Source organism: Arachis hypogaea, chromosome 1, assembly GCF_003086295.3.
Source record: "Arachis hypogaea cultivar Tifrunner chromosome 1, arahy.Tifrunner.gnm2.J5K5, whole genome shotgun sequence".
Classification (NCBI taxonomy): Eukaryota; Viridiplantae; Streptophyta; class Magnoliopsida; order Fabales; family Fabaceae; genus Arachis; species Arachis hypogaea.
Genome location: NC_092036.1, coordinates 78,420,146 through 78,446,223, shown reverse-complemented (window position 1 = coordinate 78,446,223; position 26,078 = coordinate 78,420,146). Strand labels below are relative to the sequence as shown.

The 26,078-nt window shown below is 34.8% G+C and overlaps 2 protein-coding genes and 1 non-coding gene across 3 annotated transcripts; all 3 read right to left on the bottom strand.

Moving 5' to 3' along the window:
• Positions 1-2,783: 2,783 nt before the first annotated feature.
• On the bottom strand, positions 2,784-2,891 carry LOC112716406 (small nucleolar RNA R71). The gene has a single exon (XR_003160331.1). It is a non-coding gene; the product is annotated as a small nucleolar RNA R71 (small nucleolar RNA).
• Positions 2,892-17,547: 14,656 nt separating this feature from the next.
• Positions 17,548-18,632, bottom strand: LOC140183675 (uncharacterized). Its single transcript, XM_072232162.1, has 3 exons — positions 18,428-18,632; positions 18,103-18,313; positions 17,548-17,986 (listed from the first exon to the last, which is right to left on the bottom strand). Exons 1-3 carry the CDS (start codon positions 18,630-18,632, stop codon positions 17,548-17,550), a joined length of 855 nt encoding a protein of 284 aa, XP_072088263.1.
• A 57-nt stretch (positions 18,633-18,689) lies between these two features.
• On the bottom strand, positions 18,690-19,430 carry LOC140183673 (uncharacterized). The gene has a single exon (XM_072232154.1). It carries the CDS (start codon positions 19,428-19,430, stop codon positions 18,690-18,692), a length of 741 nt encoding a protein of 246 aa, XP_072088255.1.
• Between the last annotated feature and the right edge of the window lie 6,648 nt (positions 19,431-26,078).

The window sequence follows — 26,078 nt, the reverse complement described above, 5'->3', positions numbered from 1 at the left end:
TTAATTATATTGATGTGGTGACAATACTTTTTGTTTTCTGAATGAATGATTGAACAGTGCATATGTCTTTTGATATTGTTGTTTATGAGTGTTAAAATTGTTGGTTCTTGAAAGAATGATGAACAAAGAGAAATGTTATTGATGATCTGAAAAAAATCATGAAATTGATTCTTTAAGCAAGAAAAAGCAGTGAAAAAGAAAAAGCTTGTGAAAAAAAAATGGTGAAAAATTGAGAAAGAAAAAGAAGGAGCAGTAGAAAAAGCCAATAGCCCTTAAAACCAAAAGGCAAGGGTAAAAAGGATCCAAGGCTTTGAGCATCAATGGATAGGAGGGCCCAAGGAAATTAAATCCAGGCCTAAGCGGCTAAATCAAGCTGTCCCTAACCATGTGCTTGTGTCATGAAGGTCCAAGTGAAAAGCTTGAGACTGAGTGGTTAAAGTCGTGATCCAAAGCAAAAAAGAGTGTGCTTAAGAGCTCTGGACACCACTAACTGGGAACTCTAGCAAAGCTGAGTCACAATCTGAAAAGGTTCACCCAGTCATGTGTCTGTGGCATTTATGTATCCGGTGGTAATACTGGAAAACAAAGTGCTTAGGGCCACGGCCAAGACTCATAAGTAGCTGTGTTCAAGAATCAACATGCTTAACTAGGAAAGTCAATAACACTATCCGAAATTCTAAGTTCCTAGAGAAGCCAATCATTCTGAACTTCAAAGGAAAAAGTGAGATGCCAAAACTGTTCAGAAGCAAAAAGCTACAAGTCCCGCTCATCTAATTATAATTAATATTCATTGATATTCTGGAATTTATAGTATATTGTCTTCTTTTTATCCTAATTGATTTTCAGTTGCTTGGGGACAAGCAACAATTTAGGTTTGGTGTTGTGATGAGCGGATAATTTATACGCCTTTTGGCATTGTTTTTAGGTAGTTTTTAGTAAGTTTAAGCTACTTTTAGGGATGTTTTCACTAGTTTTTATGTTAAATTCACATTTCTGGACTTTACTATGAGTTTGTGTGTTTTTCTGTGATTTCAGGTAAATTCTGGCTGAAATTGAGGGACTTGAGCAAAACTCTGAAGAAGGCTGACAAAAGGACCGCTGATGCTGTTGGAATCTGACCTCCCTGCACTCGAAATGGATTTTCTGGAGCTACAGAACTCCAATTGGCGCGCTCTCAACGGCGTTGGAACGTAGACATCCAGAGCTTTCCAGCAATATATAATAGTCCATACTTTATTCGAAGAATGACGACGTAACTTGGCGTTGAACGCCAAGTACAAGCTGCTGTCTGGAGTTAAACGCCAGAAAAACGTCATGATCCGGAGTTGAACGCCCAAAACACGTCATAACTCGGAGTTCAACTCCAAGAGAAGCCTCATCTCGTGGATTAATCAAGCTCAGCCCAAACATACACCAAGTGGGCCCCGGAAGTGGATTTATGCATCAATTACTTACTCATGTAAACCCTAGGAGCTAGTTTATTATAAATAGAACATTTATCTATTGTATTAGATGTCTTTGATCATTCGGTCTTGTGACCACATGGGGGCTGGCCATTCGGCCATGCCTGAACCCTTTACTTATGTATTTTCAACGGTGGAGTTTCTGCACACCATAGATTAAGGGTGTGGAGCTCTGTTGTACCTCAAGTATTAATGCAATTCTATTTTCTTTTATTCAAATCTCTCTTATTCTTATTCCAAGATATTCATTCGTACCCAAGAACATGATGAATGTGATGATAAGTAACCCTCATTATCATTCTCACTCATGAACGCACGTGATTGACAACCACTTCCGTTCTACATGCAACAGAGCTTGAATGTGTATCTCTTAGATTCCCCAACAGAATCTTCGTGGTATAAGTTAGATAGATGGCGGCATTCATGAGGATCCGGAAAGTCTAAACCTTGTCTGTGGTATTCCGAGTAGGACTCTATGATTGAATGACTGTGACGAGCTTCAAACTCCTGAAGGCTGGGCGTGATGACAAGCGCAAAAGAATCAAGGGATTCTATTCCAACCTGATTGAGAACCGACAGATGATTAGCCGTGCTGTGACAGAGCATAGGAACGTTTTCACTGAGAGGATGGGATGTAGCCATTGACAACGGTGATGCCCTACATACAGCTTGCCATGGAAAAGAGTAAGAAGGATTGAGTTAAAGCAGTGGGAAAGCAGGCGTTCTTGAGCCATACAGTATCTCCATTCGCTTGTCTGAAATTCTCACCAATGAATCTGCATAAGTATTCTTATCCCTTTTATTTATTTTATTTATCCAATTTAATTCCATTTGACTCTATGATTCCAATCACTAACTGAGATCTACAAGGTGACCATAGCTTGCTTCATACCAACAATCTCTGTGGGATCGACCCTTACTCGCGTAAGGTTTATTACTTGGACGACCCAGTACACTTGCTGGTTAGTTGAACGGAGTTGTGTCCACTCGTGCCAATTTCTAAATTCCATAATTTTACAATGAATGCAAATCAAAGAATAGTGATCACAATTTCGTCCACCACTAATGCAACAGAATTGCAAGTTCCATGGACTTCCATTGGAAGATCCTCATCAATTTTTAGCTGAATTCTTGCAAATCTGTGACACTGTCAAGACTAATGGGGTTGACCCTGAGGTCTACAGACTTATGCTATTCCCTTTTGCTGTAAGAGACAGAGCTAGGACATGGTTGAACTCTCAACCTAAAGAAAGCCTGGACTCTTGGGAAAAGCTAGTCAATGCCTTCTTGGCAAAGTTCTTTCCACCTCAAAAATTGAGTAAGCTTAGAGTGGAAGTCCAAACCTTCAGACAGAAGGAAGGAGAATCCCTCTATGAAGCTTGGGAAAGATACAAACAATTAATCAGAAAGTGTCCTTCTGATATGCTTTCTGAATGGAGCATCATAGGTGTTTTCTATGATGGTCTCTCTGAACTATCCAAAATGTCTTTGGATAGCTCTGCTGGAGGCTCTCTTCATCTGAAGAAGACGCCTACAGAAGCTCAAGAGCTGATTGAAATGGTTGCAAATAACCAATTCATGTACACTTCTGAAAGAAATCCTGTGAACAATGGGACTAGTCAGAAGAAAGGAGTTCTTGAGATTGACACTCTGAATGCCATATTGGCTTAGAACAAAATATTGACTCAACAAGTCAATATGATTTCTCAAAGTCTGTCTGGAATGCAAAATGCACCAAGCAGTACTAAGGAGGCTTCATCTGAGGAAGAAGCCTATGATCCTGAGAACCCTTCAATGGAAGAGGTGAATTACATGGGAGAATCCTATGGAAACACCTATAATCCTTCATGGAGAAATCATCCAAATTTCTCATGGAAGGATCAACAGAGACCTCAACAAGGTTTCAACAATAATAATGGTGGAAGAAACAGGTTTAGCAATAGCAAGCCTTTTCCATCATCTTCTCAGCAACAGACAGAGAGTTCTAAGCAGAATACCTCTGACTTAGCAACCATGGTTTCTGATCTAAACAAAACCACTCAAAGTTTCATGACTGAAACAAGGTCCTCCATTAGAAACTTGGAGGCACAAGTGGGTCAGCTGAGCAAGAAAATTACTGAACTCCCTCCTAGTACTCTTCCAAGCAATACAGAAGAAAATCCAAAAGGAGAGTGCAAGGCCATCAACATGGCCGAATTTTGGGAGGAAGGAGAGGCAGTGAACGCTACTGAGGAAGACCTCAATGGACGTCCACTGGCCTCCAATGAGTTCCCCAATGAGGAACCATGGGAATCTGAGGCTCAAAATGAGACCATAGAGATTCCATTGGACTTACTTCTGCCATTCATGAGCTCTGATGAGTATTCATCCTCTGAAGAGGATGAGTATGTCACTGAAGAGCAAGTTGCTAAATACCTTGGAGCAATCATGAAGTTAAATTACAAGTTATTTGGAAATGAGACTTGGGAGGATGAAGCCCCTTTGCTCACCAAAGAACTGGATAACTTGTCTAGGCAGAAACTGCCTCAAAAGAGACAGGATCCTGGGAAGTTTTCAATACCTTGTACCATAGGCACCATGACCTTCAAGAAGGCTTTGTGTGACTTAGGGTCAAGTGTAAACCTCATGCCTCTCTTTGTAGTGGAGAAGTTAAGGATCTTTGAGGTGCAAGCTGCAAAAATCTCACTAGAGATGGCAGACAATTCAAGAAAACAAGCCTATGGACTTGTAGAGGATGTTCTGGTAAAAGTTGAAGACCATTACATCCCTACTGATTTCATAGTCCTAGAGACTGGGAAATGCATGGATGAATCCATCATCCTTGGCAGACCCTTCCTAGCCACAGCAAAGGCTGTGATTGATGTTGATAGAGGAGAGTTGATCATTCAAGTGAATGAAGAATCCTTTGTGTTTGAGGCTCAAGGATATCCCTCTGTCACCATGGAGAGTAAGCATGAAGAGCTTCTCTCAAAACAGAGCCAAACAGAGCCCCCACAGTCAAACTCTAAGTTTGGTGTTGGGAGGCCACAACCAAACTCTAAGTTTGGTGTTGAACCCCCACATTCAAACTCTAAGTTTGGTGTTGGGAGGTTCCAACATGGCTCTGAGCATTTCTGAGGCTCCATGAGAGTCCTCTGTCAAGCTACTGACATTAAAGAAGCGCTTGTTGGGAGGCAACCCAATGTTATATTTTATCTATTCTCTTTTGTTATTTTATGTTTTTTGTAGGTTGATGATCATGAGAAGTCACAAAATCAATGAAAAAAGCAAAAACAGAATGAAAAACAGAAAGAAAAACAGCACACCCTGGAGGAGAGTGTACTGGCGTTTAAACGCCAGTGAGGCTAGCTGTTGGGCGTTTAACGCCCAGTCTGGCACCATTCTGGGTGTTTAACGCCAGAAAGGGGCACTAGACTGGCGTTAAACGCCAGAAAAGGGCAAGAAGCTGGCGTTAAACGCCAGAAATGGGCACCAGCCCGGCGTTTAACGCCAGAATTGGCACAAAACGCGATTTTGCTTGCCATTTGGTGCAGGGATGACTTTTCCTTGACACCTCAGGATCTGTGGACCCCACAGGATCCCCACCTACCCCACCACTCTCTCTCTTCTTCTTCACCTATTCACCAATCACCTCAACACCTCTTCCCCAAAAACCCTTCACCATTCAAATTCAAAACACTTTCCCTCCCAAACCCACCCTCACATAGCCGAACCATCACCACCCCCCACTCCTATATAAACACCACTTCTCCCCCTTTTGGCCGAACACAAAGCCATTCCCTTCTTCCTCATTTCTTCTTCTTCTACTCTCTTCTTTCTTCTTTTGCTCGAGGACGAGCAAACCTTTTAAGTTTGGTGTGGTAAAAGCATTGCTTTTTGTTTTTCCATAACCATTTATGGCATCCAAGGCCGGAGAAACCTCTAGAAAGAGGAAATGGAAGGCAAAAGCTTCCACCTCCGAGTCATGGGAGATGGAAAGATTCATCTCAAGGGTGCATCAAGACCACTTCTATGAAGTTGTGGCCTTGAAGAAGGTGATCCCCGAGGTCCCTTTCTCACTCAAAAAGGGTGAATATCCGGAGATCCGACATGAGATCCGAAGAAGAGGTTGGGAAGTTCTTACCAACCCCATTCAACAAGTCGGAATCTTAATGGTTCAAGAGTTCTATGCCAATGCATGGATCACCAAGAACCATGATCAAAGTGTGAACCCGGATCCAAAGAATTATCTTACAATGGTTCAGGGGAAATACTTGGATTTTAGTCCGGAAAATGTAAGGTTGGCATTCAACTTGCCCATGATGCAAGGAGATGAACATCCATACACTAGAAGGGTCAACTTTGATCAAAGGTTGGACCAAGTCCTCACAGTTATTTGTGAAGAGGGCGCCCAATGGAAGAGAGATTCAAGAGGGAAGCCGGTTCAATTGAGAAGGCATGACCTCAAGCCCGTGGCTAGAGGATGGTTAGAGTTTATTCAACGCTCAATCATTCCCACTAGCAACCAGTCCGAAGTTACCATAGACCGGGCTATCATGATTCATAGCATCATGATTGGAGAAGAAATAGAAGTTCATGAGGTTATATCTCAAGAACTTTATAAGGTGGCGGACAAGTCTTCTACCTTGGCAAGGTTAGCCTTTCCTCATCTCATTTGTCACCTCTGTTATTCAGTTGGAGTTGACATAGAAGGAGACATCCCTATTGATGAGGACAAGCCCATCACTAAGAAGAGGATGGAGCACACAAGAGACCCCACTCATCATGAGATCCCTGAGATACCTCAAAGGATGCACTTTCCTCCACAAAACTATTGGGAGCAACTAAACACCTCCCTAGGAGAATTGAGTTCCAACATGGGACAACTAAGGGTGGAGCATCAAGAACACTCCATCATCCTCCATGAAATTAGAGAAGATCAAAGAATCATGAGAGAGGAGCAACAAAGACAAGGAAGAGACATTGAGGAGCTCAAGCACTCCATAGGATCTTCAAGAGGAAGAAAGAGCCACCATCACTAAGGTGGACCCGTTCTTTAATTTCCTTGTTCTTTATTTTCCTGTTTTTCGAAAATTATGCTTATGTTTATCTATATTTGTGTCTTGTGATCATTAGTATCTTAGTGTCTATGCCTTAAAGTTATGAATGTCCTATGAATCCATCACCTTTCTTGAATGAAAAATGTTCTTAATTGGAAAAGAAAAGAATTGCATGAATTTTGAATTTTATAACAATTTAATTATTTTGATGTGGTGGCAATATTTTTGTTTTCTGAATGTATGCTTAAACAGTGCATATGTCTTTTGAATTTGTGGTTCATGAATGTTGGCTCTTGAAAGAATGATGAAAAAGGAGACATGTTACTGAGGATCTGAAAAATCATAAAAATGATTCTTGAAGCAAGAAAAAAGCAGTGAATACAAAAAAAAATTCGAAAAAAAAAGAAAGAAAAAGAAAGAAATAAAGTTGTGATCCAAGGCAAAAAGAGTGTGCTTAAGAACCCTGGACACCTCTAATTGGGGACTCTAGCAAAGCTGAGTCACAATCTGAAAAGGTTCACCCAATTATGTGTCTGTGGCATGTATGTATCCGGTGGTAATACTGGAAGACAGAGTGCTTTGGGCCACGGCCAAGACTCAATAAGTAGCTATGTTCAAGAATCATCATACTTAACTAGGAGAATCAATAACACTATCTGGATTCTGAGTTCCTAAAGAAGCCAACCATTCTGAATTTCAAAGGATAGAGTGAGATGCCAAAACTGTTCAGAGGCAAAAAGCTAAAAGCCCCGCTCATCTAATTGATACTGATCTTCATAGATGTTTTTAGAATTCATTGCATATTCTCTTCTTTTTATCTTATTTGATTTTCAATTGCTTGAGGACAAGCAACAATTTAAGTTTGGTGTTGTGATGAGCGGATAATTTGTACGCTTTTTGGCATTGTTTTTAGTATGTTTTTAGTATGATCTAGTTAGTTTTTAGTATATTTTTATTAGTTTTTAGTTAAAATTCACTTTTCTGTACTTTACTATGAGTTTGTGTGTTTTTCTGTGATTTCAGGTATTTTCTGGCTGAAATTGAGGGACCTGAGCAAAAATCTGATTCAGAGACTAAAAAGGACTGCAGATGCTGTTGGATTCTGACCTCCCTGCACTCGAAGTGGATTTTCTGGAGCTACAGAAGCCCAATTGGCGCGCTCTCAACGGCGTTGGACAGTAGACATCCTGGGCTTTCTAGCAATATATGATAGTCCATACTTTGCCCAAGATTTGATGGCCCAAACCGGCGTACAAATTCACCCTCAGAAATTCCAGCGTTAAACGCCGGAACTGGCACCAAAATGGGAGTTAAACGCCCAAACTGGCACCAAAGCTGGCGTTTAACTCCAAGGAGAGTCTCTACACGAAAATGCATCAATGCTCAGCCCAAGCACACACCAAGTGGGCCCGGAAGTGGATTTTTATGTCATTTACTCATCTCTGTACACCTTAGGCTACTAGTTCTCTATAAGTAGGACCTTTTACTATTGTATTGAGACATCTGGGTAGTTATCCTTGTTCTGATGCTATCTTAGATCATTGGGAGGCTGGCCATTCGGCCATGCCTAGACCTTGTTCTTATGTATTTTCAACGGTGGAGTTTCTACACACCATAGATTAAGGTGTGGAGCTCTGCTGTACCTCGAGTATTAATGCAATTACTATTGTTCTTCTATTCAATCCCGCTTGTTCTTGTTCTAAGATATCACTTGTTCTTTAACTTGATGAATGTGATGATCCGTGACACTCATCATCATTCTCACCTATGAACGTGTGACTGACAACCACCTCCGTTCTACCTTCGACTGGGTGAATATCTCTCGGATTCTTTAACCGGAATCTTCGTGGTATAGGCTAGAACTGATGGCGGCATTCAAGAGAATCCGGAAGGTCTAACCTTGTCTGTGGTATTCTGAGTAGGATTCAATAATTGAATGACTGTGACGTGCTTCAAACTCCTGAGGGCGGGGCGTTAGTGACAGACGCAAAAGAATCACTGGATTCTATTCCGGCCTGATCGAGAACCGACAGATGGATAGCCGTGCCGTGACAGGGTGCGTTGAACATTTCCACTGAGAGGATGGGAGGTAGCCACTGACAACGGTGAAACCCTTGCTTAAGCTTGCCATGGAAAGGAGTAGGAAGAATTGGATGAAGACAGTAGGAAAGCAGAGAGACGGAAGGGAAGGCATCTTCATACGCTTATCTGAAATTCCTACCAATGAATTACATAAGTATCTCTATCTTTATCTTTATGTTATATGCGTTTATCACCATACCCATTTGAGTTTGCCTGACTAAGATTTACAAGGTGACCATAGCTTGCTTCATACTAACAATCTCTGTGGGATCGACCCTTACTCGCGTAAGGTTTATTACTTGGACGACCCAGTACACTTGCTGGTTAGTTGTGCGAAGTTGTGTTTATGCCATGGTATTGAACACCAAGTTTTTGGATTCATTACCGGGGATTATTTGATTTGTGAAAAGTATTGATCACAATTTCGCGCTACCACACTACAATATTCAAGAAGAATCTTGAAAACCAGGTGAAAACAAGAAAATTGAGTTAACATTGAAATAATAATTAGTTACCAAAACAGAATAAAACTAAAGAACAAAACACCTTGGGACAGCATCAATGCATTGAAGCTGACATAAATCACAAGATAAAATTTGTTTATTAGCTGACACAAGAGAACCACATAAACAAGTTAAGAACCACCACTTATGATTCTTCAAAATAGATGATATAGTTCCCAGAATAAAAACAAAACCACCCTGCCAGCAAAGAAAAAATTATTACAACATTTCAAATTTCAAATAATTTAGTAATTTACAAATCTATCAATTACTAACTTTTCAGCGTATGATAAAACAAGAATAACAAAAACGAAAGAACTAAGAGATTTTATCGCAAATGAGGAAAAAAATATACATTCTCAGCATCAGAATAGCAGCGATTGGGTGAAATAAGATCAGTAATAATATCTTTAATAGTTTCTGATTGAATAGAATTATCACAAACTACTTGAGTCTTGTAATCTTCCCCAGTTGCATACTGCAAATAGGCATCATAGATTGGTGGAAAAATGGGACCGTGAAGCCTTGCCTGGGATAATTTGGTTAGAATAAGTATCGAATGCATTGATTGAGAAAAAAGAAAATTGCATGAACATGTTGTAACATAGGGTGAGAAGTCATACATTCATATAATCATCGGTTGCAGCTGGTTCCGGATTATCACTAAAGACATTTACAATTTTAAAGGACTTGGAGTAATCTGGATCAACTGCAGAAAGAATTTCAACCTTGAAAACTTTCTCCTCTCCAACAACATCATCAAACATTTGTGGAGAATATGACCGGCAGACCTTTGGAGTTTAATATAAAAGAATCAATAAACTTGAACGCAAAAAAAAAAAAAAAGATTAAATGAGGTTCACTATGAAAGAGTTCATACTACAAGCACATTAGGATCAACAGGAAATTCTTCTTCTATCCTATGAAATGCTTCAAAACAGGTTTTTTCAAATAGTTTTGTTGCCGCATTATCAAGCAGAACAAATAAAACAGCACACCCAGCGTGGTGAATCTTTACTCGAATCCCATATCTAACACAATTAACAACCAGGAATGATAACTAAAACCAAGAAATCTTCTTAACAACACATAGAGTGCGCATAACAAAGAACTAACCAAAAATCCAAAAGATTGATAATTAATCTATTCCATAATAGAGTTACATATGAACCTTACTTGACCATAACATGTTCAACACATGAACCACAAGCATCACAAAGGTAGAGATCCTCATGCTCAACAACGGCATGACCACATACACATGAGTAGTACCACCAATCTGGTTCATCCATAACTTCCTTAATTGTCCCAATAACAAAGTAATGAACATCCTATAAAATTTTAAAAACAATGATATACTATAGAATAATGAATAACAAACCAGATTACGAAACCCAACATACATGTTTAAGAAATTCAAGATTAAGTATTAAATCGAGAGTTTTCCAATCTAAAATAGTACCCCGTTATCTGCATGAAGATCTTGAATATTACTGATCTCTTTGGGATTGAAATAATCACCATCAACTTTAGAAACTAAGTATCCAAGGTCATTGGTCACAAGTCTTGAGAATCCATAACTGGCTACACTAAATCTACATACAAGATACAATAACTAATCTTCATAACACAAAACATATACATGAATACCAACAAAATAAGCATAGCAGGTTGTAGCTTTACAATATTTTTATCACAACTAACCTGCTTAGGAACTCAACAGACTCAGGAATGTCGGGATTAATGAATAACCTAGAGACATTTATCATATTCTGTAGAATTACTCCACCTGCATGCAAGAATCCTATTCTATTAGCCTCAAACCATATTTAAAGTAAAAGGTCAAAGATCAGAAAAGTAAATATTAGAGTAAAAATTCGCTGAATATGCCTGAAACTAACCTTCAATTGCTTTGATTTTAAAAGACTCGAGGAAAATCAGCGGAGATCTTGGATATTTTTGTATATTCTATTAGCCTCAAACCATATTTAAATTAAAAGGTCAAATATCAAAAAAGTAAATATTAGAGTAAAAATTTGCTGAATATGCTTGAAACTAACCTTCAATTGCTTTGATTTTAAAAGATTCGAGGATAATCAACGGAGATCTTGGATATTTTTGTAAGTTATCATATTCCAACAGATCACAATCATTTCCAAACATATTTCATTGTACCTTTTTGCTGGAGAAATAAGTTTCAAAAGATCAAAAGGATCTAACTATATATTTATTGTTATAAACATAAAGGCTGGAACAAAAAAAAATTGAATGAATAGAAGATAACTACTGATATGGGAGAAAGTCAGAGACATATTACCCATCACTAAAAACTTCTAGCACAACTACTTTGATTAGCTTCCCATATGATGCTACATCTCTTTCTTTTCGAACACCAGTAATGATCCCAACAAAGTCTAATAATTAGATTGAAACATATACAAATTTGAATCAGAAACCACACTTTTCAAAACATAATACTATGATCCTAAAAAGGTAGAGCAAGAAACTTGTACAAACCAATGAAAAAATGGTGGTCCTTTGTCATTTGATCAATTTCATCTATTGATGTAAAACACAAACCCGAATGAGGTATCTTTGGAGATACCATAGAAACAACAGAGGTCTTGTATTGGAACAAAAGTTTGAACCGATGTTTGGTCACTCTGTTCAAACCAGTGTTTGGTACAACTGTAAAATGGGTCATCAAATACAGATCCCCTTCGTTTAGAGACATAGCAAAATTTGATATAAGCTAATCTCTAATCGTTGCTTGGATCTTGTGTAACTGTAATTGAAAAAAATGGTTCATATTTTGAATTTATTAACGTTTTTAGGTATCCAAACAGCATAAAAAAATTGATTAAAAAAATAAAACAACGAAAACACATCACTTTACAACCAAAAATAAAAATTCCCTTCTATATATTTAAAAAAAAGTTGTAACAACTTAAGGAAATACTAACATAAAATAAAACTGACCTTCTCATCCATTAAGACCATATGCAATATATTTTGAGAAGGATCCAAAGCAGGATTCTTGTGGTACCACAACTTCACAACTTTAACATGCACTTTCCATGATTCTCTCCAGGGAGTGATTTTCTCCACCAGATCAACACGGTTATTCATTCCCAACATATATAGGATAAGAACACCAAAAGAAAAAAATATACAGAGAAAAATTCAGAACTAAGATGAGAAGATAAATAGATGAGTTGGAGTTATAAACTTCCAAAGTTAACAAACACTAAAGCTTACAATGAAAGCTTCACATATGGGACAGAGATAGACTAATAGGCATATATAGATTGATATCCCTACACACATCATTTAGGAAGATATCACAAGTAACCAAATATTCATGGAAAAAGAGTAAAAACAATATAGGAAGAGGCCTGTTACAAATTACCAAATACCTACCACATATAGTTGATTTGATAATTCACAATAAAACAAAAACAGAATTTCATCAGTCAAGTATACCTAACACTACAGTTAACTTCAGTCCAATAGCAGAAAGAAAATTATATAAATTATAATGAGCAAACCCTCAAGAAGAAAATTATTTTACAGAAACACCAAGACCACAAACATAGGAGAGAACCATTGATTTATAAAAATAAGTAACAATCACCATGATTAAATCAGAAACCAAACAACTCAAAATTAAATGATGGATCCAGAAAACAGTAACAATTAACAGAAAAAAATAATTGAAACTGGAGAAGGAATCCAGAAAGAGATTGAAAAGGAGAAGAATGGAATCATAAGCCACATATACCTCTTGAACCGCGGTGGCAACATCTTGAAAGATTACCATGTGTTCATAACACATAGCGGAAGAAAAAGAAAGTAATCCTAAAGATCTATTTTTGTGCTTAAACTTTATAAATATATAGTAGATCAGATCTAAATACCTTTAACGTTTTAGTAAAAATCATTTTCTCCTTCAATGGTACGAAAGTGCTATGCGTATCCACACCGAGACTAACCTTTGCTGTCAACTCCTTGACCAATGGACATCTTATCTAAATTGAGAAACCTCTTGCAACTCTTTGCATGCCATAAAATTCTTCTCCAAGAATTAGGCTCACATACATTTATGTGTGTAGAGGCAAAGGAATAAAACTCTTGTTATTCTCTCGTTATTCTCATTACTTTTCTGTACTCTTGACGTACATATATATAGTATGAGATTTGTTATTGATTTTAAATTTGATTCTCAATTCAAATTTAAATCATATCTTGAAATTCCAAATCTGAATCTTTCAATTTTATGAATCATATCATAACTCAATTTGAAACAGAATCAATAAGGATCTCATCCAAATTTAGAATTCAAATTTAGAAATAGAATAACTAATTACTCTCAAATCTCATTTAATATTCTCAATTATCATACTATTATTATATTCTTGGTGCTAGCAAAAAATATAATAATATTCTATTTGAATTAATATAATTATTTATTTAATCAAATCAAAATAATAATTAAATAATTCTACAGCAAAGATTAGAATACTCGTTAGTGTGTGACCCCATAGGTTCAATACCAAGCGGGTAGTAAATTAGTCATACTAAATTTACTAATCAAGGTTGGCGTCTAGCAACACTCCTCAACGACCCGATAGTATGAAGTAATATATTTTTACTAAGAACCTCAGAAGAACAAAGTATAATTCCTTCCATCTTTCCAGCTCTTGGTTAACCCTTAGAGTATGGTTTAATTGTCAAACTCTAACATGTTACCATTATCATAATGAACTGTGAATGACTTAAGAAACTCATTTCTTCAATCATTCAATTCCCTTGGCCAAGGTTTCATTCATCTCAGTCATTATAATCATAGAGCTCAAACTCTTTACCGAGAGTTGACGGATTCCTTATTGACTAATCATTAATTCTACAAGTATTTAAATCATATCCAATGTCCATTCAACTAGCACCCTAGGGTATTAGGTGTCCGGAATCAAAGTATAATAAATACATTGTTAATTACTATGACAGTCGCAGGTCAAAGGAAACTCTATTACTATGTTCATCTTGAGAATATCCTATTGACAAATATGCGGTAATTATAACCATTAGGAATTCTCAAAGTGAGTCAGTTCAATGGTCATATCGCTATATGCACCATATATATATATATATATATATATATATATATATATATATATATATATATATATATATATATATAATTTAATAAATGAGATCTATTAATCTTTATCCAATGAAGACCATTATATATATATTGATCTTTCCGAATTATTAATGTCCTTTTTAATAATTCTATGACCAAGAACAATTTAGATTAAATTATAAAAGATTTATCTCTTAATATTGTGATCACTATCACAATGATAAATCTCTAAATTTAATCAAGGACGTTATTATATTAACATTTTAATATAATAACAATAACAAATTATTTGACACGTGATTGATTGGATTGTGGTCATACTACTTATTCCCAACACATCTGCTATCCAAAACAGAGAAATCGAGATGGAGAATGAGGTATGATCGACAGAGAGAGACAGAGGAACCTTGGGGAGAAGGAACAAACTCAATGAAGAGAACAACACCCTCATGGTGGGAACCAATAGAATCGCAGTGATACCCATACCTTCTCTGCATGTGGCCAAAACCCAGGAGAGAAGGAGAAACCTCAGCCGAGGAAGGGGTGCAGAGATGGTGCGACGGATGGAGTGATGTTAGGGATGAAAAAAATGGGGTGAGGTCGAAAGGTCTTTTAGGGATCCTAATGAACTGAAACTGATGAATTTGGTAAAACAAAATTAGTTAAACTCACATTATCTGACGTTAATTACGTTTATGATTAAATTGAGAGGATTATATTAATAAAAACAAAATTCTCCAACCAAGTATTTTTAAACTGATAGTAAAAAAATATCAATTATTTTAGATATTTAATTTTTGAATTTTATGCAAATTCAATGTATTAAAAAAAACAATTTGATATGATTTTTAAAAAAAATAAAAATCTGGTTCATCTATTAAAAGAGATAGTTTTAACTAACAAAAGAAAAAAATAAAATTAATTGAGATATGGATAAATTAACCAAATTATGTAAAGAGGTACAAAAAAAATTGATATATGACATTATAAAAAACTTACTACTAATAATATATTTATTACTTAAACATATATGTTAGAAATAACAAAAATAAAATAAAATTGTATGGATAGAGTATAATTTAGATAAAATCAAATTTTTTTATGATAAATTAAAATCAAATTTGCACTGGTATCATCTTACTATTCTTTGTATAAAAAGATAAATAATTATTTTTTATTAATAAAATCATGAAATTTTATTTTTATTGATATATTAACAATATAGTTTCTTTCAATTTATTTGGAAAAAACAATATCAAATTTAAAAAAATAAATAATCAAGTTTTTAATAAATTTTAATACTTTCAAAACCACATAATAAAGTAACTTTTTGAAATCGGATAAAAACAATATCAAATTAAAAACTTTCTTTATCTTTTTTGGAAAAAACAATGTCAAATTAAAAAAAAGTAAATAACTAAGTTTTTTAATAAAATTGAATATTTTCAAAACCACATAGTGAAATAACTTTTTGATATCAAACAAAATAACTGTATTAAAAAATCGCTTTTTAAACTAAAAAATCAAAATAAAATATGAAACTATGAATTATCAAATTTATCCACTAAAGAAGAGAGTATCTTTTAAATGAGCACAACAATTATCTGTTTATAGAATATCCCATATTTCTATAGACCATTTGATTATATTATATAGAAATCAAAGGTTAATATAAAAGAAGAACATTGATAGACTCTAATAAATGCATAACATTTTAGTGCATAATTAAATACTTTAAATCTCAATAGTCTAATACAAAATATTTCTTGATACAAAGAATTTGTATCAAATTTAAGAGTAAAATAATATTAAACTCGTGCAAAATTATTCTGCACTAAAATAAAATATTTAAAATATCAGACATCAAATTAAAATTTGACCTAAATATTAAAACCAAAATAATAATAAAAAAATAGAAGACAGAAGACACTAAGAAAAATTGATACATAAAATCTAGATAATCATGTTAAAGTAATTATGATTGATGATATTTTTTTTCTAATAGGTAATTATGAAATTATTTCTTAATAAATTTTTACCTTATTAACAAATAGTATAGTATAATAATTAATTTTAATAAATAAAAAATATTTTTATATGTATTGATATGTTTTATATTCATTTTAAAGTAAAAGATTATACTTGTCATTCTCAAAATACTATGTATTAAAATATATTTATCTATATATATACAAATATACTCTACATTTATAAAGCGTATGAATACTCTTCTTTCATAACATTTTTAATATTCATTTAATAGAATCTAATCGTCCATAAAAAATGGTGCATCTAGTGCACACAAAATGGTTGAAACGATATTAGACATACCCTAAAGAAGATGTCCCTCTCTAAAGAAAACGTACACCAAAACAAAACTATAAATAACACATATAAGATTAGAAAATACAACAAAAAACTACATTATATCTTATCAAAAACTTCCTTAAATACAACATTTTCAGTCCTGGTAGGATCAACTAATCCTTCATAACAAAGTAAAATCTTCAGACAATTTCTATTCCTAACTCGGGAAAGAGCTACATAAAGTTGACCGTGACAAAACACAGGACGACGCAAGAACAAACCGACTGTTGATAATGTCTGACCCTGACTTTTGTTGATTGTCATCGTAAATGACAAAGAAATTGGGAATTGACGGCGTTAGAATTTAAACAGTATAACTGTATCACGGGGAATCAAATTCATTCTGGTGATAAAAACTTTATCCCCAACATTGCTACCAGAAACAATATCCACACCGATCACATTTTTCCCTAGATCTCATACAACAAGTCGAGTCCCATTACACAAACCCCCAGCTGGATCAACATTCCTCAACAAAATAATAGGCACGCCTATTTTCAACTTCAAGAATAATTAGGTAGACCAGAACACCTAATCTGGTTCAAGAATTCAACATTTATCCAATCAACTTCAACATCAGAATAGGCATCACTACCACATATCGAATCAGCATTGAGATAATTTTTCTCCTCACCTGGCAACAAGTCAACTCTATAATTGTTTATCTCTTCAACATTCTCGACAATCGGAGCCAATATTGCCCTATCCTGGAAAAAGCTTGGATCACGAAAATTCTAAACCAAATTCGGATAGATTGTATTTACAATATCTTCCACTGGGTTTTCCAAAACAGGAATGATTAGATCAAAAGGAATATCAACAAGACGTTTGTCATTGACCAGAGTTTCACATAGACCTTCACCGATATGAAATATCCAATCTGAAAATAACCTTAACTCCTGAGCAGTTGATTGTTCCAATCCACTTGCTAACCTCATATTTTTGGTCAATCACAAAACTCTACAGTATTTCCAGAGGACAGAAGAATTTATGGACGCCATCACAATCTCAGCACGAGAACCTTTTGGAATAACTAGCAAGACCTGCCTGAAATCACCACCAAGAACGACCACCTTCCCACCAAAAGGTAAATCTTTATTCCTATCAGAGACCGAAACCATTATATCCCGCAACGTCCTATCGAGCGCTTCAAATGCTAATTTGTTAGTCATCAGTGCCTCATCCAAAATAATCAAATCGGCCAACCAGACTACCTCGACTTTTGGACTGTCCTTCTTAATCCGACAAACAGTATCTTCAGTCAGCTCAACAGGAATATTGAACATAGAATGCGCCGTTTTACCACCAGGTAACAATAGAGAAGCAATACCACTAGAAGCAACGTTTATAACAATCTTTTTCTCAGATCGCAATCTAGCTGACAAAACTCTGTATAAAAAAGTTTTTTCAGTGCCAGCAAACCCGTAGACAAAAAAAATTCATGCTTCTTATTCGAAACACAATCAATAATTTTATCGTAGACCACCCTCTGTTCTTCATTTAACTTGGAGACATTTGCATCGTGCTCACGAGTCAAAGAAACAGTATCATATTGCAACTCACGCAACAGCATCAAATTGCTAAATTGAGAGACTAAAGAGTTATTAGGAACCGGCATGCCAGCATAATTTCTCAATGATTTTCCATTACTCTGCAATAGTTTCTCAATCTCCAACAAACAAAATGCTTGCAACTCGTCCTGACTCATCGTTAGATCTACGTTTAACGATAATTAATAAAATATTATCACCATAATATGATTTATGTACTATGTTCGTGCGTGTGTGCCTGCCTGTCATATAATAAATTCATGATGAACAAAATTCTTACCGGGATATTGTAGCTCATGTCTTCTGCGATAAAGAATATCATCAGACAAATAAGCCCAAGTTTGTTCCCAAACTGACAGAGGTCTTCCCATGGAACCATATAGCAACAACATCACAAAAAGCCTCCTTAGCTGTGCAGCTGACGCTAACTCGGTGACTTCCTTAATAGTAGAAACATACTCCTTATCATTTATCAAGAATCCCATGGCGGAACATGCCTCTTGAAATGTATCATAAGTAACACCATTCACGGTTCTTATACTTCAAAAACTGGTACAATCTCTCTGCACATTCAAAAGCATCCGCATGTAGAAAAGTTCACCAGATGAGGGATGAGCGAAACTCAATCTTCCAATTGAGAATCCCCTCTGTCTTGGCTTCCACTCCCTGCTATTCGAACAATAGACAAATTTTCCTGGATATTCAACATATGTTAAAGACCGCCCCTCCGAGAACCGCCTGTTGGCCATCATCCAACCCATAAACATCGTCAGCAAATCTTTGTTCCGCAAATAAACATGAGTACTGATATCAGCATCATCGAATACAACATGTTGCTGGTTCGGCAAGTGAAAAGTCAACCTCTGTATTGCCGGCCATCTATGATGAATATCATAAGCAAATATTCTCCACATGGATTCAGACGGTGACAAATAACGACAATCGTAATACTGTTTGATCTCATCAACCACCTGAGAAGATTCACGAACATCATATGTTTCTCCAACAGTTGCAGTCACCCGATCTAGACCCTTATTGACATACTTAAAAAGATACTTAATCACATTTGACTTGTTACAGAACTCAAGATTTATGTCAGCTTGATATTTCATTAACAACAGTGGATTATAGGGCACAACAAATCTGTTATCAATATCAACATCGTTGATTTTCACTGTGACACCCGTATTACGACGTCTATATATTGGATAGCCATCCTCATCAAAGCTCGTTTGGTCAACGAATCTTTTTGGATAAAATTTTGAGCACTTACCATCTTTCATGCAAGGAGAACTCGGTCTAAGTCGACCGCAGGGACCATGGATCATGTACTTGGTGACGACCTTATAAAGAGATAGAATATTCTGGGGATTGGGTAGCTCGGCACAGAAGAATTCATTAACAATTTCAACACCTTGTAAGTTATTTTTCACATTAAGCCAAAGTAACATGTGTGCATGCGGTAGACATTTTTTTTGGAACTCAATAGTATACATACCTAAAAAATACAAAAACATCCTAAAGAACCCAGACAACTACATGTTTGAAGACAACAGACAGAGATGGAGATGCTAAGTGAGAAAAGAACATACATGCATTAAGTAGACCAAAAAACACACCTTCCTTGGGATCGCTAAGGAGGCACTTCAACTTGGCATGAAATACACGACAAGAGATATCAGGACGATCAACGATGGGAATTCACTCTCGCTCTATAAACCACTGAAATTCAGGCCAATTTGGATTACATGTAATAGTGAGAAATAAATCTGGATAGCCAAAATATTTACAAATTGCCATGGCATCCTGACAACGGTTAAACATATAACGTCTACCACCAGTGAAGGAAGAAGGCAAAATGATTTGTGTCCCGATTGAAGAAGCTTCGTCATCGCCACGACGCATAGCCTCTTCTATTCCTTGAAGGACTTCTCCTCTAATTGTACTTTGCTTTATTCTAATCTCATGCAACCTCTGGGACTCAATCATGGTGAAACAATCAACAACAAATTGCTGAAATAACCGTCTACACTTATGAATAATTCCATCTTTGTGTTCCCTAATCTGGAGACAAAAACATATGAATTCCCTAAGGGAAACCCTTGTTCTCCTTTTAGGAACATATACAGGCTATTCACCTCGATAACCAATGTTCAACTGGTAACCATCCTCGCCATATGGAAACAACAAAGGATACTGTAAGGGCCAATACAGAGCATGAGTTTCATAAATACGTTGCAACTGACCACCAGTAGATCGAACAATAATGTCACGGCCATGATCCGACGAATCAAAATCTCCAAAAATCAAAGCAGCAACTTCATCGCAAGAAGGAGCATTGTAAATTCTTCGATCAACCTTCCTTTGCGAATACAACTTCAAAGAGAAAATCTCAAATAGATGACACTAATAAAATTCTCTGACTCTTCGAAATGACTGTGTTATGACGTTATGAGTATTGATCATTTGCAACAACTTAGCTATCAATTCTTTATCTATCTCAGATGTTTGCCTAAAAGAAATATAAATTAACCACAGATATATTTAAAAACCACACAGAATACAAATCTCATATATTTTGATATATCATTATTAGCAAAAAAAGACCAATAAGACTTTATAACGGGAACAAAATATAGTATAACTATCAGATCACAGCTATAAACCTGTTTTCCAATACAAATAACACTAAAACATCAAGAAAATACAATAAAAAGACTGAGCAACAAAATATCAAACACACATACCCAAAGATTCTATGCCTATGCATTATCTCATGCTGAGTGTTGTATATATATATATAACTGGGCAAATTTAGGCTTCTAACCAGGATCTGGGAGCAAACTTCTAATTCGATGATAATTTTGACCACTTATTATAAACTGCGGTGGACCCTCCCATCATTCACTGAATCCAATACCTTACCGCCAAGAGACGTGAAGGCAAACATACTATTATAAGATCGAATATTTTTTTTGGAAGTACAAACTCTTGCTATCATGTCCGTTAATCAAATTATATAACAGATCTGGGGGCTTTCAGAGATAAGGTAACTGAATTTTTCCTTTTGAGCAACAAACAGTAAAAATAGGATGATTAATTGTAAAGTCTCTTTCAACACATTTTAATAACCAAAAACACGCGCCACAAAGTGAACATTCATAGTTAGGATCACCAACATCAAGGCAACCTGGCAAAGATAAAGTCAAAAAAAAATATGCACAACAACAAAAGAATTTCATCTCAATTATGTGGCATGAAATGTATTCAACATAAAATGAATAAACCATTAGCATATAGATATAATATAGAGTAAATACTTGACTCCTTTAAATTTTGTCAAAAAAATGTATCACAAAACACTACTATTTTACACTGATTGAATAATATCTCATCAGAGAAGCACAATAGAATCTTTTAGCACTAAGAAAATAAGAATAATATTTTACTATCCTTGAATAATAAATACTTTAATAGAATGTACCTTATATCTCACTTTGCAAGAATAAAGGATGATCAATAATAGAACCAACTTGACTGAATGAATTTATCAAAGGATCATATATTTTTTATTGGTCTATATCATCCATTTTGATTTAAAATAACACAAACTTATGTAAATATATATTCGACAACAGAAAAAAAAATTAATGATGAAATAAGAAATCAATTAATTATCTAATAATCAGCATCCAAATTGAACATTAAAAATGTAATAAACTATGAAAACCAATGAAAATTAAACGTTGATTTATCAAATAACCTATTCCAAATAAAGCTAAATGCACATCTAAGAACAATTTGATTTGTGCTAACATTAGAATAAACTTTGTTTCATTATTTGAATCACTCATACTAACTATTAAGGTTCAAATTAAATAATCTAAATTATTATTAGAATTATATTGTATTTTTTTGAGACTTTAATGACTCAATTGGTCAATAGAATGTTGTAAACTTTTGAACCAGGTGCCTATATTTTTTTTGCTTGAATTGAGTCATTCCACAATTTTTTTTTCTGAGTTGGCTCCGAAGAATTTCCTTTTCTTTTAATTGAATCCATCCACCATATTGTTTGTTGTAAACATCTCCTTATACAATTGACCGAATCACTATCAAGGGAGGGATAATTGAAAAAACTAAAAAAAAATTGACGGACAGAACTAAAAGAAAAATTATTTATATGGAACTAATATAAGATTTCCAAAAATTAGAGGAACCCATAGAATAGTTAAATTTTTTTAAGATACAACTATTGATTATGACATCAAAGTAAGAAAGTTTCAACAAATACTCATTGTCTATTATTTAGGTAGAAAAGTTAATTAATTAACTGATTACATAAATCCAATTACATAACCCAAAAAACCCTTCATATTGTCCAAAACAAGAATAAACACTAATTAAACAATTTAATAACCTCTATTACTTGTGTATGTTTAAAACAACTATATAAATTAAACCTATCTACTGATCTAAATGATTCCATAAACAATTTTATAATTGCATTAATTATTTCAACAAGATAAGCAACTGGTCAGGCATACGCTAGCTAATCTAATTACTTTCAGTAACTGTGCGGTTTGAATCAATTATTAACTATTTTAATGACTTTCAGCCACGTAAACAACATAAAAAAAATAATTTCGCGATTATGTTAGCTAATTTAATGCACAGTTTAAAACAAGGACTTCTATAATAACTTTTCGAACAAAAATAACTTATTTAAAAGTTGTTATTAATAAAAGTCCTTATATTTTAAACCCTTTTTCTAAAAGAACTTATTTATGAAGTTTAGCCAAAGTGGTCCTGATAGTTAAAATAAACATTTTAGGTGTAAAAGTGTAGAAAAACAATAATAAATTAGCAAACCAATCTGTTATTAGATATAATTCATAAGAACTTAAAATATAATTTAACAAAAACAAAATTAGACAGGGATAAAATACTTAAAGATAATATTATACCTGACAAAACAAAATTTGAACCCTGATTAACATTCTGGAACATCTCAACTAAATTTTCTAAAAAATAAAAGCAAACAGAAACATTGGAATAATATAAAAAATAGATACATTAATAAGAACACAAAGATTAACTACAAAAATATAAATAGAGCAATAAAAATTACCCAAATAATCATTCAAAGAGAGAGCAAGGATCGAGGAATCGAGGACCTCTAAAACATTACAAAACAAAAATAAATTACAAAGACTCCCATAGATATCAAATCACTAAAAGTTGGAGCAAAAAACACTAAAAGTATCACGAAGGTCAATTCAGTACTGACCTCTTACATTTCGATGGTGACTTTGAGTTCACTTTCTTTTCAAAGAATTCCGCCTATATACTCTAGCACGAACAGAATTATGAGACATCTTTGTTACTCGTGCTAAATAAAACAAGAGGTTGAAACATAAATCGCAAGAACTACCCCTAATTCACTCCCAAAAATACATCACATTGTTAAGTTCCTATAAGCAAGAGGTAAGAAAAAGGTAGGGGGAAGGGGTGGCCGGGAAGAGAACCTGTGAAACACATCAATAAAGAACTTATATAACCATGCACACCTTTGATAACACAGAACATAAAAAAATAAAGTATTATAATCAACACCAATAACTAATTGAGATGAAAAGATAAAGTTGTACAACAATAAAGAAATAAAAATAAGAACTGCCGCATTTCATTAAAATACTGATAGTGATATACACAATTACATATGGCAATCTCTCCTATGATAAGGAGGATCCCAACATCTGACTACATATCCTAGTATGTAACCTAAAGAGGGTACAACATTGAAAATGTGTCCAATCCCTAGCAAAGTCACTATTACAAAAGGAGGAGTTGAGAATAGACCTAGTTGGCAGATGACCTGAGCCAACACAAAAGGAAAACCCTATATCTGACAATCCTATTTGTTGGACACAATCCAAAAAGGTCAAACCAAAATACCATCCAGCCAGCATCATTACATTTTGATGTATTTGAAATCACAAGCCTTCCTAAACACTTGTAGATATACTATATAAACTACTTACACCTAGACACAGCAGCTCAATACCACACATTAAATTAAACTCCATTAACCTTGGCAATCTTGAACCCAGGCCCATTTACATCAGCAGCCGCCTCTTCAAATTGGGGATTCAGATTTCTCTTACCCTTGGAAGTGACAACATGATTCTCATGAATAAGCTTCTCTCCATATTGGGAAGGTGCATCAATAACATGGGACAACATCTCCTATGACAAAGAAATTAACAAAAGCTACAAAAGTCACTCAAGAAATGCAAAATCCATTTAGAAACAGCACACATAGTAAGGAGCAAAAAAAATTATATAACAACACCTGAGTTTCTTTTTCTGGTGAGCTAAGCAATATATCCAGTTCAGCAGAAAGATCATCACTAACAGTATCATTGCTGGGTGTTTTCTTATCTTTTCCATGTTCACCATTAATTAAGGAAGCAAACTCAGTCCCTCGGGAAACAACAGGCTATTTTTCAGCCAGAAAATCAATAAGAACTGGGGATTTAGATAAAACCCCAAAAGACTCACCACTAACTTTCTCACTTTTGATAAAAGTCTTTGATGACTCCTTTTTAATACCAATATCACCTTCTCCATAGGAAACAGATTTATGTAAATCAGGCTCCTATCATATGCCACAACAGTTTAAAAATACATAAGACCATAAGAAAAATTCACCACAACACAATAAAAAAAGGAACAAAACATGAATTCACACAATCTAAAAATAATTATATGTATATGTAACCTTTTTTGGAGTAGACTCATCATCAGCAGCATAATTCGGAAGCTCAAACATGGCAATAATGGTGGGATCGTCACATATTCTCCTAACTCGGAAAGTGCCATAAAATGTATCATGTGGCACTCCTTTGGTATCAACCTTCAGCAGTAACTTCTTTCCAATGAGCCATTGGAATATGGGAGGATAAGTATCCCGACATACAAGCCATTTTGAAAGTAATACATAACAAATACAGAGTTTAAATAACAGATATCACATCCCACAAAGTGAAGAATACACAAAAGAAAACTAAAAACATACACTTGCATCTCTTTGAATCTCGGTAAACAAGTCAGCACATGATTTCTTAAGCAAATAAGATGCCTCACGATCGAAGAGAAGGAAAATACCCTCCCCACTATGATCTTGAAGTGTTATTTTAATTTTAAATCTGCAGAGAGAAAAAAAGAACACAATGATTCAGAATAAATAATACCAAGAAACATTATTTTTATAAACAATCCACAAGACAAAATGAAAAGACATTTTGAACAAAATTACTTACCTTAGAGTCACATTAGTTATGTGCTTCAAACAAAAATCACAGTAATATGCACCATTTTGAGGATAGATACCCTTTTCACACACACAAGCAGAATACCACCAACTTCCATCCTCAACAATACCTTGGATTGTACCAAAAATGATAAAAGAACCCTCCTATGCAATGGGCATTAAAAAATTTGTTAACAATATGAATAAAAAAATAGATCTGGACATTGTTCTTTGATTTTCTTTTCCAGTTCATTTGTGTATAAAATAAACATAAACACAACTAACTCAAAAGAAGACAACCTCATTGTTATCTTGAAGCTCTTCAATAGTGCATTTTCTAGTTAAACGCATGAAATCATCTTTCAAGGAGACAACTTTACCCTCATTTGTAATAAACAGTGACTGGGTACCATTGACACCTTGCTCAACCATACTAAAAAAAATGATGCAAACACTTGTACTTGTTACTCCAGATTGGTTCTAAATAAAGAAGTTAATAAGAATCAGCAAAATAAACCATACAAACCTCTGCCTGAATTCAATAATTTCAGGAAGATCAGGATTAAATAACATTTGAGTGGCATACATCACATTTTGAAGGCCTACTTGACCTACA

Bases quoted from the DNA above. Each gene is read 5' to 3' on its own strand.
- LOC140183673 (XM_072232154.1), bottom strand. From the start codon at position 19,430: ATGAAAGATGGTAAGTGCTCAAAATTTTATCCAAAAAGATTCGTTGAC.
- LOC140183675 (XM_072232162.1), bottom strand. From the start codon at position 18,632: ATGGGATTCTTGATAAATGATAAGGAGTATGTTTCTACTATTAAGGAA. The intron at 18,314-18,427 runs GTAAGAATTTTG...CGTTAAACGTAG, and splicing joins ACATGAGCTACAATATCCCG to ATCTAACGATGAGTCAGGAC. The intron at 17,987-18,102 runs GTTAAATGAAGA...TTTTTTATACAG, and splicing joins CACGATGCAAATGTCTCCAA to AGTTTTGTCAGCTAGATTGC.